Here is a 19,730-nt window from a genome sequence, read left to right on the forward strand (position 1 = left end):
ACGGGAAATGTTTGTGTTTTTATTTGTTTTGGCACAAGAGATACTATGTCGTGCGCGCGAGTAACTTAGTCGTGTACACGAGATTATTATGTCGTTGGCAAGAGTTACGAAGTCGTGCGCACGAGTTACTAAGTCCTGCGCATTAATTAATAACCAAGTCTCGGGCATAATCTTGGGGGAATCTTATGTCCGGAAATCTAATAAAAATATTTCTGTAAGATCTTGCCAGAATACTGTTCAGTTGATTCCGCTGTGTATCAAAACAATCTTTGATGAGCGCAGGCCACTAGATGAAACTGCCTCTCGTAAGAATCTCCGTATTGTATACATATTTCTCTCCCTGGGAATTACAGGTGTCTACAATGGATGATAATCACATGGCTATCTCCCTAAGTTAGGACGACATACTACTATTAAGATATATATTATGGAGAGATATTATTAAATCGTGCGCACGATATATTTTGTCTTGTGCATGAGTTATATAGGAGAGCGCATGAAATAATAAACAAGATGGACAAGAGATACGGTGTCGTTCGCACAAATTATTAAGTCGTTTGCACGAGTTACTGCATACGAATTACTTAGTCGTGCTCACAATTCTAAGACGTGAACACAAGTTAAATAATAGGTGCGCACGAGTTACTAGGTCTTGAGCACGAGTTACTATGTGACATCAAAATTTATAAGGGTCTTTCTACTGGCCACTTAGGGACTCACGGCAATGGCTCTATCATGTAACAAAAACAGGGCTTATATTTTTGCAAGTTAGTGATTGAACAAGGATTTTAAATTCAGCGTCATTGTGAATATTCATAAATTCGTAACATAGGTTACTTAAGAAATATATGGACAATTACAGCCATAATAAGATCTCTATGAGCCGATTCGCTGCTTTATTATGTAGTTTATAATGTATCTAAATCTGGAAAAAGGCAATAGAGCAATACAAACAAAACAAATAGCTGACAGTTGCAGACTCGGTTTTATAGCGTCTTCTTATGAGAGATATGTCATGAACACTAACAAGTACTCGGATGATTTTCTTTTTTCAAAACATTGTTTCGATTATCGGTTTTAAATTTTTACAATTATAAAATACACCATTTCATGTTTGTTTCATGATGTTTGCACGGTAATGTTATAGACGGGTTTGATTTTCAGAAAAGACCTGTCGTTAAGAGTCTTACGGCATTTTTTTTAGTACAAGCAGGTAGTCAATCGTTTTTACATATTTTTGGTACGCTGAATCCATTTTTTGCTCCACCACGGCTGTACTTGAGGTCCTTGACCTTCTAAAGGTCAAATCAAAATGGCCGCCATTGCCCTTTACCATCCACTTAATAATGGATTATTTCTGTGTTAATAGCGTATTGTATGTCCATTCATCTACATGGAATTAAATTTCAATTATTTTAAGGCATTACTGGCTGATTATCAAATATGATTTACACATTGACTACTATGGCGGCCATCTTTTATTTCAAAAAGACACCTTTTATAACAAATATAAAAAAGTGCTTTAAAACAAATGAATCCTTCTGTAAGAATAATTATCAAAAATATAATAATGATAACAACAACATGTCATGTAGAACTATACACAATGTGTAGGTATGCTGCACACTTAAATTGTTAATTACATTATTACTTCAAATCTATTACAGGTCATTCTGTATTAACAAATACTCAATGAAAGGTACCGGGTATATGAGGTCCGAAATGTCTTACATAAACCAGCACAATTTAATTTACAATTAGATTTTGAAGTTTTAATTTAGATAAAATATCATTTGGAACACTTAATCATTTTATAAAATGAAGGTCAAGAGTCAAGGTCAGTATGTAAATATTTTAAAACTTGCCTTTCATCTTTAAAAGCCAGCGAGTATGTCTATGCGGACCAAGGCCGCATGTCATTGCAACAACATCTGCTGAACGACCCGGTTTAAAATAGAAATACAAAACAAAAACAGAATCCCCCCCCACAAAAAAAAAAAAAAACGCTGAAAACGGCAAAATTTAAAAAAAGTTGCAGACTCGGTTTCATTATGCCTGTTCATGAACGGTAATGGAAATTGCAAGCTTCCATTTAAGCCCCCTAGCACCGGCCTCAGCAGAGTTCATAATTGGGAAAATAAAGAAATTAAGATACATCGCAGATGTGTTTGGACAATTAGATTTTATTGTTATATTGCTATAGCTACTTTATTAAGTGTCAGCTTGATTTCATGAAATAACTTCATTGTCTTAGTTAATAGCAAGTACATTTTATGCCACTTTTCCAAGGACGCTGCACCTTATTAGTCCCCTACCGGTTTACCGGAGGGGACTTTAGGTTTACCCTCCGTCCGTCCGTCCGTCCGTCTATCCGTCCGTCAGTCCGTTCGTCCGTCTGTCCTTCCGTCAGTCCGTCCGTCCACAAAACTGGATCCCGCGATAACGCAAAAAGTACTGAATATATTTTATGAAACTTGATATATGGATAGATGGCAGTATGGAGATCAAGGGGCAGGACGTGAAGTGGTTGCACACTTGGTTCAAGCGAGCGAATTGGTTGCAAACTTGACAAAATGGCAAACACGGCGTGTATTTTTGAAACGGTATCTGTAATGACGTTGTCGGTATCTTCTCCGCTACCAAGGTCATCATAACTGTCAATGACAACAACAACGTCAAAGCGAAAGACAACTTCTCGCCGGAATCTGTCGGAACAGCAAATACTACTAGACCAAGCAGCTGCATGAAGAAAACTGGAAGCACGATATTAATCAAGTAGTAGGAGTATTTTCGACTTAGTTCTATACCAAACACAAGATACTCAAGGGTGAAACTAGAGTTAGGGTCAATATCTATTCTAGCGTATGTTTGTGTGACGTCATATTCGCCATTTTGTTCCAAACGTTCAATATCAATTACGTCATAAACATTATTCAATTTGATTGTACTAGCCGAGAACATCAATGTTGATATCTGAAAAAAGAATCAGTAATGATGAAATTTAACAGTCCTTTTTTATTATTTGAATTATGTTATTTTAGGTTAGTTTAACGACATTTTAAAGTTCACAATGACGTACCTTAGGAAATGAAATAGGGACGATGTTGGAAGAGGCAACATACTGTTCTGTAAACTGAAAATCTTTCTTATGGATGATAGAAAAATAAAAGAATACTGGTATGATGATCAAATTCATACCTATAATAGGTAAATGGTTTACCTTTTCCATAAAATTTGTAGCTGATATTATGGCATATATAAAACACGCATTTACAAAAAAAACGAATATAACGGAATGTTTTCAGATTAATAACAAACAAGAGATAATACTGAAATGTTAGAACAAGAAAGAAATATATGAACATACCACGATTTCACATGTCTGTGTATCGAAGGGAAATTTGGAGATGTCCACTTATATATATATATTTAGCAGGATGACACAAAGTAAGCTGGTGCGGGCAAAACTACTGAGCCACTGGGGTTTACACTCATTGGGATACCTTTCTGGCTCCTATCATCGCCTATCACTTCTATTCCGGTCACACTGTAATTGTCAGCTTAACAGTGGAATATTGATAATAGTATAAAGATTGTATATTTCAAACTTTCACTGAAGTATACGTGTACCAATTACGCATCTTGATATCAAACTTAAATCGGTACGTAACTTGGTAAGTGCGTAATCATTTCTTTAACCGGTTATTTTTATTTAAAGGTCTGTATATTCTGTACATAAATGAAAAGTCAAATGTAAGAAAACAGCGAAATTAATTGCATTAAAATATCGATAATTAACGCGTTTTTGCTATTTTTGAAATACATGCATGTTTTCCTTTTTTCATATATTGGCTTTTTACTTTTCACATTTTGCCATTGAAACGGATATATGCTAACGGCATACACAAGTTTCATGGCTTTCAAATATTTGCTTTAGAATATGTCAAATGCTTCTAATCAAAAGGAAATTAGAGCTGAATGAGAATTTTTTGTCATGAAAGTAGGAAAATATGACCAGAAAGTAGTACATGTATTTGACTTCCATACAAAAAACTAAATCACTATACATGTATCTGTACTTATTGCCAAAAAGCAACAAAAGCAAAAGATTGCTCAGAGAATTGGCAATGTGTAACTTTTGATGGAAATTACAACAGGACAAAGAAAGTTAATGACATATTTCTGATGTATAATGGGAACCTTTTTTTATATAAGTAAATAAATAGGACATTTACCTGACCGCAAACTTCGGGCCTTTCATTTCTGAAGCTAATATCTATTTTTGAAGTTCAGAACTGTTCACTAAGTAGGGGAGATAGTGTGTAAGCGGTCGGTTAGATCAATCGGTAGAGTCGATGTACGATATTTGGATGGTACCTGATTAAAGTTGCGGTCAGGCTGCCTTTCATTTTTCATTCTATTTTTGAGGCCATACTTTTTAAGTGAAGAAAAAATACAGCATTCCGTGTTCGAAATATTTGCTGTTACCTTAGTGCAAAAAAGAAAGAAAAGTTGGAGTGATATGACTAACACACCTCGACGCTCCTCTTCATCAAGGTAAGAAAATGCCTTATTACAATTATCCCTAATAAAAAATAAACATACATTCATGTCACTTTCCTTTTTACTGATAACTAACCTGATAGTTTTTTTCTATTATTCATGTATATCTTTATTGGCCTCCAACTATTTGAGATTTTCAAACCGGTTTCATCAAAATCGTAAATTTGATGGCAAAGTATAGGCAGTGACTAGTTTAAGAAAACCGTCTAAATTTTAAGCAATAATATCTATGATATAGCTTTTCAGTGCACAGGAAATAACAAGTACTATTGTAAAACACTGGTTGCAATCTGTTTTACTTCCCTTTGTAGAAACATAAGTGAAAACAAAACCATGAAAGATATCATTATCAAAATAGTAAATACGTAAAATATGTGTTCTGATTAAGTGATAATTCATTTAAATTGTCAAGGATGTAACCATAAAACACAAGCTATATTTTAGTCAACCTTAAAAAAAACCCTGACAAATACATCATACTCCTTCATACGCATACGCAGGTAGTTTAACAATGATGTTACAAGTAAATATCTAAGTAAATTATGCCATTCATAGTTTCTGTATGTTGCATTATACAAAAACATGTTTGTGTACGAGTTCTTTGCAAAACAATATTCCTGTACAATTACGAAGATACACAACTGTTAAAATCATATGACAGTTGTTTCAATGAATATAGTTTTACTTTTAAAATAAAAGATACTTGATTTGATTGCCGGGCAAGAAAAGTATCTATCATTAAAAAAAACTTATAACCAATTATCTCTCTTTATTTTTAAAAAACTGTTAAATACGACAATATCTATTTAAGACAGGCTTTCTGTAACTTATTATATTGGTGTTTTGAGCAACAGGTGTATCATATAAGAGCACAATACAATTTTTTTGTATTTAAATAATGAACGTTTTTCATTGGATATATACAATAAATAATGAACGTTTTTCATTGGATATAAAACCTGTCAATATCTTTATAACGATACTTTTTTGCTGTAGACAGGTACACATTCATTTTCGCATGATACAGGTTCGCTACCTAGCCTGTATAGGCGCTGCATATGTGTTTTTCGCTTCTGGAACAGTATACTATTAATGGATGACAACATGTTGACAAAACGGTAGTTTATCCATGACTATAAGGTATGCCGTAACTATTTGTCCTGTGACTTAAAACAAGTCGACGAATACCTTGGATTAAGAGTGTTATTTGATACTAGATCAACGATTACGCTGTCGAGGGCACGTGCTCGAATCACTCATTTCTAATCAGAGAAATAGTAAAGTGAAATCCATACTGTTTCAAAATTGAAAACGTTTTATTCATACAATGAATGTGAAAACTGCATAAAAATGAATCTTTCCAAAACATTTTACCAAAATATGAATGTTCATTATTTTGCCAGTTAAGAAGTGGTATATTGCCACTTAGAATAGAAACTGGTCGCTATATAGGATAAAAAGGATTGAACAGAGGATATATATATATATATATATATATGTAGACTTTGCCCCTAAAACAACGTAAAAGACGAAAAACATTTCCTCTTATAGTGTGGCATGTAGAAGAAATATTTTGGAACGTAGTACAAATTAAAACATTTAATATGTGAATTTCCTAGAAAATGTACTAGATTTGTTGTAAGCACTGTAATTGAACCAATACTATTCACTTATGAAAGACGAAATATATTTTTTACGACATGATTAGACATAATAGATTTATTCATCTCTTGACCGTAAATTACCATATGTACCATTTGCAATTACTGTGAGAGTTTTGTTTACTTTTTTAAGATATTGTTATAAAATATATTATATCACATAACAAATTAAAGAAAGTGTATTTATTTGTAATACAAAACAGAAATAACATTCATAATTTCATACAATTCATTCCATTTAATACGTGCTAATATCTTAAATTTTGTCATTTACCAAAGTTTAATATTACAAATGAAAGGTTAAAATTAGCGGCATTATTTAACATGAACAACTAGAATCTTTATGATGGAATACCTTGTTGACCTTTAATTTTATATTTTTTCTTCTTTTTGCGTTTTTGCTTTTTAAAGATGTCGATATTAAAGATTCGGGGACAGCTTTATTCAAATCCGATAACATAACCACACGAAAAGAAAGCGAAGCATACTCCAAGATTCATCAATCTGATTTACTTATCGCTCTTCCTAAGTTTGTCAGAAATATACAAATTGACTCAAATTCGTTTTCTATGTGTAAATACATAATTTTGATTATTATTATTATTATTATTATTATCATTATCATTATTATTATTATTATTATTATTATTATTATTATTATATGATGACTGGTGACATATACGCCTATGGGGAAGGGTGTCATGTTATTTTTTTGTAGATGTGTATTATAATATATATGCACATGTCACGATAATAAAATACATAACTTACTTAATTGACAAAATTTAAATATTATACAAATTTGTATTAAATATGATAATTATTTGTTCACAGATGTATTCTTTTAGAGATATGCTCAAGGAGTTGCAAAAGCGCTATTGGTATCTGATTAATAATTTTGTACATGAACAAAAGAATATGAATTGCCAAGCAATACTTTCAAAGATAATTATACATATACTTCATTATAATTTTGTAGCATACTATTTTTTCTTTGCTTTAACATTTTCTGATTGCCTTTTAAATTTTTTTTTTAAAACTGGGAAAAAAAAATTTATCCCTTGGGAAAAATTAATCACAACAAAAAATTAAAAAGAGAATTGCAGAAATTTGGTTTTTAATTTTGTCTGTAAATGAGGGATAAATTTTAAAATGCAAATCCCATAAATCCCCTTGGCACCGGTTTAGGGTACTCAAAATTTTTTAACATCAAAAGGGGCTGGCATCAATGATCCCGAAGGACCAGAAAAATGTAACAACACTGAAGTGAAGTACGGGGAACTTTTTACAGCTGCCACGCTCACTTGACACCTGCTGTTGTGAAGTATTAAAATCTGGAGACAAAGTGATCCCTCGGAAGCATTAATCACAACAAAATAACAAGAAAATTGCAGACTCGGTTTGTTAACTCTGTACATGAGGGATAATGTAAAGTGCAACATCCCTAACACACTCTAGCACCTGCTTATCTGTCATTGCAACAACAAACAGAAACACATACGCCTCTTTTTTATCTCCCAAGAAACAAAACAACATGGAATATGATATGACTTTATACATTATACAGTTCAGATATACAATAACAACTTTTGCAGTAAATTATCAGCTGCTGCACAGTGTTTCAAAGTAAGGATTAAGTTTAGAATATTGAGGGTTTTTAGTATCCATCATATACTAACGCATACTATTCATCAGAAAGATGATATTGTGTGCAAAGAAAAAAATAACAACAAAAATAAAAGAACAAGTATTCATGCCATATTTATTTGAAAACGCGACAATATAGTTGTATATGTATACTGAAAAACATGGCAAAAAAAATATGTTTTCCAAGATTGGTAATCAAAATATTCGTCAGACTATAATCATTGTATGTACGTCTACACAAATTTATATACGAGGGTTGTTCGGGAAGTTCTGAGAATTGTTTTGTTGCACACGTTGTAGTCGGGTTATCGTAAATATAAATATATACGCATTTATTTCAATATATACTGTACAGTATCTGAAAATATCATCAGCATACACACAGAAACTAAAACATAATAAAAATAGTAAATAGCCATATAACAAACACCCGGAGCACGCCGACGTCATTTGCAAGGTTATGCGACGTTAAAGTCCATCGATCGTCGCACCTTTTCAACGTAGTCACCTGCAATTTCGATGCATTTCCTGTGTCGGCTGATACACTTATTAGTATTCCGTGTACAGTAGAAATTGATACGCAAAGTTCATCTGCAATAGCTCTAACTGTCGTTCTTCTGTCGCAATTTATCGTGTCTTTTACCGAGTCCTTAATTGAACATGCAACAACAGACTGCCGACCGCATCTAGGTTCGTCTTCGATCGAGTTTCTTCCTTCTTTAAAACGAGCATGCCATCTATACACTGTAGCCGGACTGCATTTCTTGTATTTTCCTATAGAATTGATCATTTTTATCGTTTCTGTTGAAGGCTTTTCCAGCGCAACACAAAATTTCACGATGCTTCAAAATTCAACGTCACCTATCGACGTCATGTTGTTTACTCAGTGGCTCTGGGTAACAACTTTTAAACAATGTTGATCCGTTGAGAATTTAAATAACGTTATGATATTTTCAGGAAATGACGTCATGACGTTCCACTGCTGACCAGCGTTTTCGCGCATTTTATACTTTATCAAAATTACAAAATATTACTAGTGTAGCATGTTATACCTTTCTTTAGAGTCGGACTGCTCCGGTGCGGCGTTATAGTGTTGCTATGGTTACTACTATTTCCGGCTATCGTTGTCTGATTCTATTCAATTTTAAGAAATAGTTCCGTGATATGCTAATCTTAGTATATGCAAAATATTACGCCTTAGAAACAAAAAATATAGGAGATATGACAAAATTCTCAGAACTTCCCGAACAACCCTCGTATATATATATACATGTAATGTCATTAACAAAAGCCAAGTATGTCAAGCAAGCCTAGTAAAAACTGTATATATATATATATAAAATCCTGACGACGTTGTTTTACATCGTATTCACTAAAAAGAAGTTTAGATTTGATGACAGCAGTATTAAATGATTCACAGAATCATTTTTTCAGAAGAAAGAAATCTTGTTAAATATTAAGGATATTTTGGCTTTCAAGAATAAACACAGTGAAAAAAACATGATTTATATTCTTTATAACATGTAGATATATATGATAGATACAACCTAGGATTTCTACTTATTTCCTAAAAGCTATCTTATAACTTTGATGTTAAGTCTTAAGTGATTGAAAGAATTTGCAAAAAAATGTTTTTGTGTGTCATCAGGTACAAATATAGAAATATGATTTTACTGATATCAATGTTGAATAATTTATTCCTTTAGTTATTGACAAGCATGCCACTAAAAGTGATCATCCTATTTACGTCTTGGTAAAGCTGGTAGTTGGAACTTGATGCTGTTGATTTGACCCAAACTTTTTCTCCCGATTTTACCCTCGCTATTGCTCCAAAAGCACTACACGTGTATTGATCATTATCATAGTTCATATCTGCTGCAATAACTTTACCTTCCAACACCAGACCAATATATGCAAATTTTCCATAATAAACACAGGTATGAACAGAAAACTGATACAGTCCTCGTACGGGTGCTGTAAATATTCCTGTAGAAGTGTCGTAGCCTGTTCCTTCGTTAATCACACTTTTCGAAAATATAACAATCTCATCTGGAGTATCAAGAACCAAATCTTTTACTTGATGTGCATGGAAAGCAATCGGAGGTCGTTCAAGTTTTCCTGAGTATAGAAAACAGTGAAGTAAGTACGTGTTTCTTACAATTGTTTCGTTATGATTTGATATTTGTTTGTATATCTGGTTATTAAGAATTTTAATACGTATCAATCGTTGATGGTTAAATATAAAGAATAGCAAGACTTCCTGATTTTAATTTGGAATTCAATTTTTAAAATAAGCGTTTGGGAAATATCTTATGAATATCTGTGTAAAACATGATATTTTTAGAGCTATAATAGAACTATGTTTGTAAAATAAAGATGATGACATGACTTCAAAATTAGAATATGTACATGTAATTAAATAAGTTTAAAGATAATGGCAATAATAGTTTATAGTTAACGCAAAAGGTGAGTTAAATTCTTAATCATTCAAACTGACTATTGATGTATTATATAACGTGAATTCACTTTAAAACAATCAATTGAATAATTAAATAAGATTTTATGAAACACAGTTTGGAAAATTATCATCCCGTGGATGTAGAATGAGAAAAAAATACCTTGAAGTTGAGTAAGTTCTTCTCTTTTAGCTTCCATGTCACTCGTGAGGTTGGTTCTGGTCTCCTCAAATAATTTCTTGAAGGATTCTGTAAAAACGTATCAAGGTACAATTACTGTCACCAAATTTCAATAAGTGTTATAAATGTTATTATGTGTACATATTGACTGCATGCAGAAAGTGTTGCTGATAACACGGAACTTGATTCGAAACCTTGTTTTACAAGGCCAGTAGTATTACTTCTGAAATAAAACTTTAGTAAAATAAAAGATACAATCCGCATTCTTATATATATATTGATTTTCCTTGCTCTCCTTCTATAATAAAATTTCATTTTTTCTCGAATTTCCATTGGCTAACTAGCCATTTTCTGACGTAGAATATAATATAAAGGGAATAATATATTTTCCCATATAAAAAAAACTAATAATAAATCTGCCACGTGATGTGCATGGCAAGCGATGGGAGGTCGTTTAAGTTTTCCTGAGTATAAAAGAGATTATTATATATTAGAGTTATTAGAAAAACTTGTCTGTAAAATAAAGATGATGAAATGTATTCAAAATAAGAAATGTAATTGAATCTGTTGAACGATGATAAGAAGGACTAGTCTATAGTTACAGCAACAGGTTGGTCGAATATAAAAGAAATATTCAAACTGATAATTGATAAAATATTGTACGTGAATGAACTTCAAAAGATCCAACAAAATAATAAAACCAACAGAATCATAAAATCATAACCAAGTTTTGGAAAATAAACATCACATGGAAGAAAAATGCGAAATAATACCTTGTTGTTGAGTAAGTTCTTCTCTTTTAGCTTCCATGTCACTCGTGAGGTTCGTTCTTGTTTCCTCAAATAATTTCTTCAAGGATCCTGTAAAAATAATATCAGAGTACAATTACTATAATACCATGCACATAACTAGTAATAAAAGTTAATAAGTATTATATGTGTTATTTTGTGTACATGTGAACTGTCTGCAGAAAGTGTTGCTGGTAACACAGAACTTGTTTTGGAACTAAGTTTTATATAGCCGTTAGTGTAACTTCTGAAATAAAAAATTAAGGGAAGAAAAACATCCAGCATTCTAACAGATATTTTGATTGTCTTTGCTCACATTCTATAATCAAATTTCAATGTTCTATTGGCTGACAAAATAGCCATTTCATAAGGTTATTCAATATAGAATAAATGTAATAAATAGTCAGGGAATATGTTCCGTAATAAAAAAAACCAATGTGATGAGTCAGCGTTTTCCTTCATGGAGATATGTTTGTTTTGGTATATTCAACAAAAATGTTTACTGTTATTCATTTAACATTAACATTTACTGTAAATCATGTTTTGTATAGATCAGAAGTATACAAAATCATACAAATCACATATCTTTAAATATACAGCAGTTTTCTTTGATGCAAGAGCTAGAGAAAGGCACACGACACAATAAGGCAGAAGGGTAATAATTAATTGATGTACTTTTTTAAATTTTATATATGTTCATGCTGCACATTGTTTAGCACGGGGCTGTTAATCATCAATCAATTTTATGAAAATTTACATGGGAAAATTTACCATTTTATTGTTGTTATTTTGTTTTCCCTTTATCTATTTATAACTTGCATCAATAAAAGTTATGCAATATTCTACCGTTTATTAACATAGACATAAATGTCTAATAGACATAAATGTCTGATAAATATGTCAGCATTGTAACAGGTGTATGAAATGTCTTCTTTTTTAAGGCTTATGACTCTTTGAATTTTAAATGTTCCACGCATTTATCATATCTCATTTCAGTTTTAATAAAGCTTTGTGAACTATTACGTTATTTTTATTAAGACCTAAACAACAGTCAGTGTACACATATCATTTTCTATATATGATGTTAATATTTTACCTTCTCTCCTATCTATCTCGTCATTTCTCTTTAACATCTCATCCGATATGTTCCCTCTCATATCTGCAAACATGTCCGTAAAGTCAGCAACTGCTTGTTTAATATCGCTTAATGTACGGATGACATTATCCTCAGTTTTCTTATTTTCATTCACCATTGTTTCTACCTTAATTTCAGTCCTTATCATTTTCTCTAAAAGCTGTTCTTCATATGCAAATTTAGAACATACAGGCTCTCTAGCCTCAGAAAAATTATAACAATATGTTCCAACGACAATAACAAACACAAATAATAATGAGAACCTCATTTTGATGAGAACAATTGCAACAAACTCTGAGAAGCTTTCAGGATTGAACCATGTGAGAGAAACTGCTGTATTTATTCAAAGAAAATATGTCAGTTTGAAAATGAGGCCCATATATCAAAACCATTTTGAAAAGGAACAGAATTTCACTATTCGAGTCATAGAGTACACGGACTTTTATGCATTAAAAGAAAAAAAAACAGGCATAGTTAAATATCTTTATTGTGTAGTCGTAATTTGTTTAAAACAATGCTGAGTTGATATTGCGATCTTGTTTTGTATTTTATTACAACCGTTCATGCTTTGACTATAATATACCATTTCTCTTATTTCATTTATTGTACATGTTTATACGATAAGTATGACATGCGACCATTGTTACACATCAGTAGCTACTGAAAACGTGTGGTTGAGTCTTTACGTCAATTTGCTGAAGTATCTGATTTGTTCCCGTTGTTCTTCGTATAAATGTCTTGACAAAATATATAGCTATCATTAAACGATCTGTTTTGATTTGTTTAACAACCCTGCCAGACATGACCTTAGCAGCATATTTATGACATGAAAATAACATACTCGGCTTGTTCATATTATGTTTATCCTACCAGTTTGGTCAATCAATTATTATTGCTCCAGCCCTGTTTATTTTACCAAACATCAAGCGTCAATTATATTTTTGATAAAACAATTTTATTTTAAAGCCTTTCACGTTTGATTTATTTGAACCTATCGCTACTATACAATTTTGAACAATTAATATTGCTAGATTCTTAAAGGTTTTGTAGTCATATAGAAATTAAATACCTTTTTGAAAAATCTTTGCATTATTAGAAATTACTTAGTCCGGGCCTTATGTTTAAAAGAAACAGTGAACATATGTCTGTAAAATATTATCTACGCTAATAATCAGTATTTTGTTAGTTCAGTAAGATAATAAGGCTTATATTTTCAAGTTAATATCTGCATCTTAAACGCGATAATAAATAATTACGAATGATTAATTGGTGTTAAGTTGTGTTAAAAGATTTGACGACCAGATAAATCAGTGCATTAAACAGATGCCAATGTAATTAGATTTCAATTTCTTAATCCTTGTAAAGAATTCTAGCATTCATTTTATCTAGGAAGATTATGAACAGCTGTGAAAATTTAGTTCATAGAAGTTCGTGCGTCAATTTCGTGATATGCGAACTTCAATACGAAGTCGGATAAGAACGTTTTTATTTATTTAACCTTTTATTTTCTGTTTAAAAGTTTGTATATTATGCATATATATAGAAGAGTCATGTTTGAACGCAGGATAATTTGCATCAAAATATCAGTCATTTACATTTTTTGGCAACACGCGTGTGTTTTTGTTTTTTATATTATCTAATTACTTAAAGGTGACAACTAAGTGACAATTAAGAGACTTCCTCTAGAATATTGTGTATTGGCTGAATTTAGAATAAAGTAGTCTGGCAAGACTAAATACAGGAAATATGTTTCACTGCAGCGAAAAATAAATGTTTACTGTGAAAATACGGACAATCAAAATACACTATTTATTTCATCAATATTTTTCGATGTTTGATTTATAAGTATATAATAATATTACGAACACTGTTTTCAAATTTTCATTTATTGACACGTTATTTGATAACAATCTTTGTGTTTTCAATCCTTTCAATAAATAAGTCATTTTGCGATATGTGTATTTACATTCCAAATAATTGTTATTTACCAATTGTGTTTATTTCTTTATTTAAACTTTATCAGGCTATTGAATTTATTCTGCGCGGCATTTTAAGTGATAAAGCCATTTAATTAAAACGATATTACACTAGTGTAATAACACTTTGACGTGACGTCATTTGCGCTATATAGAAACATAGCGTTAAAGCGCGCTAATGTTAGCGTTACGCTACAAACGCGCCATTGAAAAATTACTCATTTCAACAGTTTACTGTTCTTATTATATATATGTGATAAAAAGAATATTATTTTCGTGAAGATTCATTACTAAATTTATTAAACTCGTTGAATAAAACAATATTATGCTCGCCAGAGGCTCGCATAATATGATTTTATTCAACTCGTTCAATAAATTTAGTATTAAACAACACTAATTTAATATCCTCTACATATCGATAAATTGAATTTCCGTATGTTAACAGTTTAAAAAATGTAGTGTTAACCTTCTGGTAATCTGAAAAACATTTTATATTCTAGCAATATCATAAATTTATCATAAAAGTTCCAAACGGAGTATACGGGAAACTAAGATCTATATAAGCCGTGTCGCTACCTAAAAATAGTTAATATAAGCCACAGTCAAAATTACCCAGGCGCAATACAATGTGCGATATTTGAAATTGATATATAAAACTCAGTTATTGAAGATATTTTTACCAGTAACATGCAAAGGCACACATGCATAAAGAGATACAGAATCAAATATAATTTTAAAATAGACAAAAACAGAATCCCTAAAGAAAGCCAAACACGGCTATGTTGCAGGCTCGGTTTGATTGAGCCTGTTCATGTAAGACCAAATATCAAAATATTCGAATTTTCTTTTAAACAATAGTCGTCTAAAAATCATGTAATCCAAGCTTGGGAATTGAAATAACGCCTATAACGGCCATGGCCAGTTTTCCCTTTTTTCACCAAGATAACATTCTTAACACTAAAAATAGAAAAAATGTACTGGTGAAAAGCAATTAGTTAAGTTAGACATGTGTGTGTTTTATTACTGGTAATTAGCCTGCGATTGAATGCAATTGTGGCAGTTAACAACAAACAAAATTAAAATTAGAAAAAAAAACGGCCGGGAAAAAAAATATTTCGTTTGGCGACGATAATATTAATGCAGCGTTTAACATGTCATTTCGGTTTTACAATGTGCTGATATCGCAAATGTAGGTCGGATATCGGAATGTCTACTTCAGTCAATATAAGATTTTTATCAATAGATAAATCTAACAAACATCATCCTTCTATACAAATTGATCCTAGTACAATGCCAGGAGGATGTAAGACGTAAAAGACAAAACCTTAACATCACATTTATACTTTATGAAAACAATATTAATCGTTCTGCTTTCCTATTCCTTTATTGTTATAATGACCATTGATTTAAGAGCTGACATATTACATTGTTCTATATATAAAGTGTCATTACAAAGCTTATAAGAATCACCGCACTGTTGTTTTTTGTGCAATGTTATACTGGTTTCCTAGCAGTTTTCGGTCCCAAATCGCTCTTGTTTACAAATAAAATAAGGATCTGTGAACGGGTGTGCACACCTTCGACCTACCTGTCAAGCATTCCCTTGTTTTCAATGTTGCTCTTATAGTTTACATTTAAGTTGACATAGGACCATTTTATCCAGAAATATCTTAAGGTACAGTTGTAAATTGAACGAACTTTACATTATGAATGTATTTATATATTTCAGGTAAGTCTGTTAAAAAAACCTATCGTATGGCATTCTTTGCTGGCCTGGGCGAAAACAAGGGTCAGATAGAAGAAAACATTGATCTTGTTTTCGATAAGGTTCTCACAAATATTGGAGATGCCTATGATAAACAAACTGGAAGAGTCACTATTCCTTTCTCTGGATTGTATCATTTTACTGTCGTGATTGCTGCCCAGGGGGGACAAAAGGTATAGAATTTCCTTGATGACGTCATTAATGACGTCAGTTTAATAACATCAAAGTGCAAATGCGAAACGAATCGAATTTTAAAAGATATACTGTGCTCAAATTTGATATTGAAAAATATTGATAATTGCAACACGGTCTCTTTGTAAATACATGTATAAATAAACATGTTTGACTTCACACAAAGCAGACATGTTACATTGAAAATTCTACACAATATCGATCTAGGTGGTCACAACCACAGGTGGCAGTATCAGTGTTTGGACACCCCATTCCTATCTGCCCCTGGAACCCTACTTCAACGTTGAAAAAATTAATTCAACACTCTAAGGCTTACTATAAGGTACCAAATACAAAACCATCGATGAAATTATATAAAAAAAAAAAATTTCCATTATCAAAATTATAGTTATAGAAAGGTGAAAAGCCTATTATATGTTCATTTGCCAAACAATGTGGAACAAGGGAAATCGTCGTTTTGGCGACTGAGGCGCATTCCATCGGGTTTTGCTGCATCATTCATTTACATCAATAAAAAGAACTTGAATTCCACAGCTTACTTAATTCAAGTTTAACGAATATCAATATTCTATCGATTTTTTTTAATTTCACGGTAATTTTTGACTTGTCGCTGCCATTTTGGATTCTGATACCTGTGTGTTATACGCGATCTGATTGGACTTCAAATTTGGCTCGTCCAATCAGATCGCGTATTTCAACCCAGGTATCAGACTGCAAATTGGCTACGACAATTCAAAAAATACCGTGAAACAAAAAAAATCGGAATGATAATGATATTCGTTAGACTTGAATTAGATAAGCTGTGGAATTTTAGTTCTTTTTATTAATGTTAATGAATGATGCAGCAAAATCCTGCCGGAATGCGCCTCAGTCACCGAAACGACGATTTCCCGTGTTCCACATTGTTTGGCAAATGAATATATAGTAGACTTTTCACCTTTCTATAACTATAATTTTGATAGTGGACATTTTTTTATATATATAATTTCATCCGTGGTTTTGTATTTTGTACCTTATAGTTAGCCTTAGAGTGTTGAATTATTCTTTTTCAGGGTTGTAGAAGGGGTCCAGGGGCAGATAGGGGTGGGGTGTCCAAACACTGATACTGCCACCTGTGATAACAACATGAATGTATATGATAACATAATTACCAAAGTAATGCAAAATGTAGATTCAAACACAGAAATTTATATCCAGTTTAAAAATCTAACTTAAGTGTATATTTTTCATTCATTACGAAATCTAATTGTCCTTTTAATGCATGTTAAGTATACAATTACATTGTGTCAGTCTTACAAAAAGATACTGCCTTTAAAACATTGATTACCATATATACAAAGAAGGTAAATATCTAAAAATGTTGATTTGTTACTAATGTTTTCATATGTAGGCTGCTGCGATGTTGATGAACAACGGAACGATGGTGGAGACAGTATGGGCAGAGAGTATACCGTTGTGGGCGACGTCGTCGAACACCGCCCATATTGAATCTAACATCCGGGGACAGGGTCTGGCTCGTACTTCTAAAGCGTGCGCCATATATCCATGGTTACATGTATTCGTCTTTTTCTGGGTATTCATTATTTGACAAAGAAAATGAAGAAAACGAAGCACCACAAGACGATGATAAAATTATTGGAAAGTCTTAAGCTAGTAAAAATTGTAAAAAGTTTGCTTTTAAAAGTAAAGTACGATATACAAAAAGAACATTGATTCTTTTTTTTATTATGCAAAAAAAAAGAAGATGTATTCATGTTATCATAAGCTTTTATATTTTGAAAAACGTTTCTGAAGAAAGAAAATATAAGAAAAAACAATACCATTAAACGGAAAAATATATTTTCAATTGTAGAAAAACGTCACCGCTTTTATTAAAATATATACAAATAAGGCTTTGTTTATTTTTTGTATAAATATCGACATTAGCAATATCAAAGGACATTAATGGAATAAACATCATTAAAACGTCAAACGGCAAAAGGCAACATGCAAAAACAGAACAACGCAATTCACATCATGTACATCCAGTAACGAAGGGATTTGAACATTGAAAAGGAATTGTGAAACAAAAAGACCGAACTGCACAAAAATCAGACATTTAGAAGCATATTTTCAAAATGATTGTGATAACTGTATGAATAAATAAAAGGAACAATATATGTATAAACTACAGATATGGTGATTGTATTATCTATATATTAATTATGTTTTCCTTGAAATGTTTTTGACTTCAACAGTTTGTATTAATTAACTCCTGTTACGTACCTCTTGAATAGTGTCTATAACAGAAAAATATATTATGTTAACATATATTGTTTCTTGAATTTTCACAAGAAAATAAGATCTTAGGAAGGTTTAGTGTCAGAAATAATTGACGACTTGTATCAGCATAAATATTGTTTCTGGCCAGTTTAACAACTATTAGTTTCTATAGTCAGTCTATGATTGTGAATTGGTTTTTGGGCTTTTCAGGTTTTCATTTATATTTTCTTTTGTTTCAATAAATGTTATGTAAATATTTAAGATGTTATTGTTTCTTTGATATTGTTCTGTAATTATATATGTAGATGATGCAATAAATATTAATTAAGAAATTCTGGTGTGTATTAAAATCTGACTTGTTATCTGGGTTTTTTTTCAATCTACTGACTCTATGTCATCTTTTTGGATTTGGCTACACGTGGCACAAGTTGCAAAATCTTTAACTAAATCAAGGGCAAAAACTCTACAATTACTGAATAAATACACAAGCAAACCCCAGGTGCATAACAACACATCCTGACCAACATTCTTGTAATTTTTTAAGGACTAGAGGGCAAATATTATTTGAACTATGCATGAGCAAATTAAAATTGCAAATTTATACGGCGCAAAAGGCTTTAACTCTAACAAAATTGAAAACGAAATTGACACACAAAACCCCAGGTGATTAACATTTATGTAAAGTTGGTTGATTCTAACTCGAGCACAGAAGGTACACATGACATAGCATTTTGGAATGGTTTATACTAAATCAAGGGTATTTACTCTACAAGTATTTAGCAAATCTACAAGCAAACATCCAGGTGCACAACTTCACATGCTGATCATCATTTCTGTAAAGTTTCATGACGTTCGGTCAAATACTTTTTGAGCTACACGCAACACAAGTTGAAAATTGCAAATTTATTTTTACTGAGTCAAGGAAAAAAAAATCCCCAGATGAACAACAAAACCTTCTGACAAACATGTTCGGAACATTTAATGACTCTAGATATCAATTTTGAGCATAGTATATCTTTAAGCATATAGATATACTGTTATGGGTAATTATTTAAACACAAGTAATATTGGAATGTATAGTAAATAATTCTAACACGATCAGCAT

At 31.7% G+C, this 19,730-nt stretch overlaps 1 protein-coding gene and 1 pseudogene across 1 annotated transcript; one reads left to right on the top strand and one right to left on the bottom strand.

Annotated features, from left to right (window-relative positions):
- Positions 1-237: 237 nt before the first annotated feature.
- Positions 238-12,723, bottom strand: LOC132739214 (uncharacterized). Its single transcript, XM_060726877.1, has 6 exons — positions 12,392-12,723; positions 11,281-11,367; positions 10,490-10,576; positions 9,619-9,989; positions 2,566-2,973; positions 238-357 (listed from the first exon to the last, which is right to left on the bottom strand). Exons 1-6 carry the CDS (start codon positions 12,696-12,698, stop codon positions 238-240), a joined length of 1,380 nt encoding a protein of 459 aa, XP_060582860.1. The 5' UTR covers positions 12,699-12,723.
- Positions 12,724-15,612: 2,889 nt separating this feature from the next.
- On the top strand, positions 15,613-18,012 carry LOC132739215 (complement C1q tumor necrosis factor-related protein 3-like; annotated as a pseudogene).
- Positions 18,013-19,730: the final 1,718 nt, after the last annotated feature.

The sequence above is a fragment of the Ruditapes philippinarum genome, unplaced genomic scaffold, assembly GCF_026571515.1.
Source record: "Ruditapes philippinarum isolate M1 unplaced genomic scaffold, ASM2657151v2 ctg3270_1_1_1_1, whole genome shotgun sequence".
NCBI lineage: Eukaryota > Metazoa > Mollusca > Bivalvia > Venerida > Veneridae > Ruditapes > Ruditapes philippinarum.

What these genes read in the sequence shown, in the direction of transcription:
- LOC132739214 (XM_060726877.1), bottom strand. Translation starts at nt 12,698, where the DNA reads ATGAGGTTCTCATTATTATTTGTGTTTGTTATTGTCGTTGGAACATAT. An exon ending in CGAGATAGATAGGAGAGAAG is followed by an intron (nt 11,368 to 12,391) that starts GTAAAATATTAA and finishes TTATTTTTACAG; the next exon opens with GATCCTTGAAGAAATTATTT. An exon ending in AGAACTTACTCAACTTCAAG is followed by an intron (nt 9,990 to 10,489) that starts GTATTTTTTTCT and finishes TTCTATACTCAG; the next exon opens with GAAAACTTGAACGACCTCCG.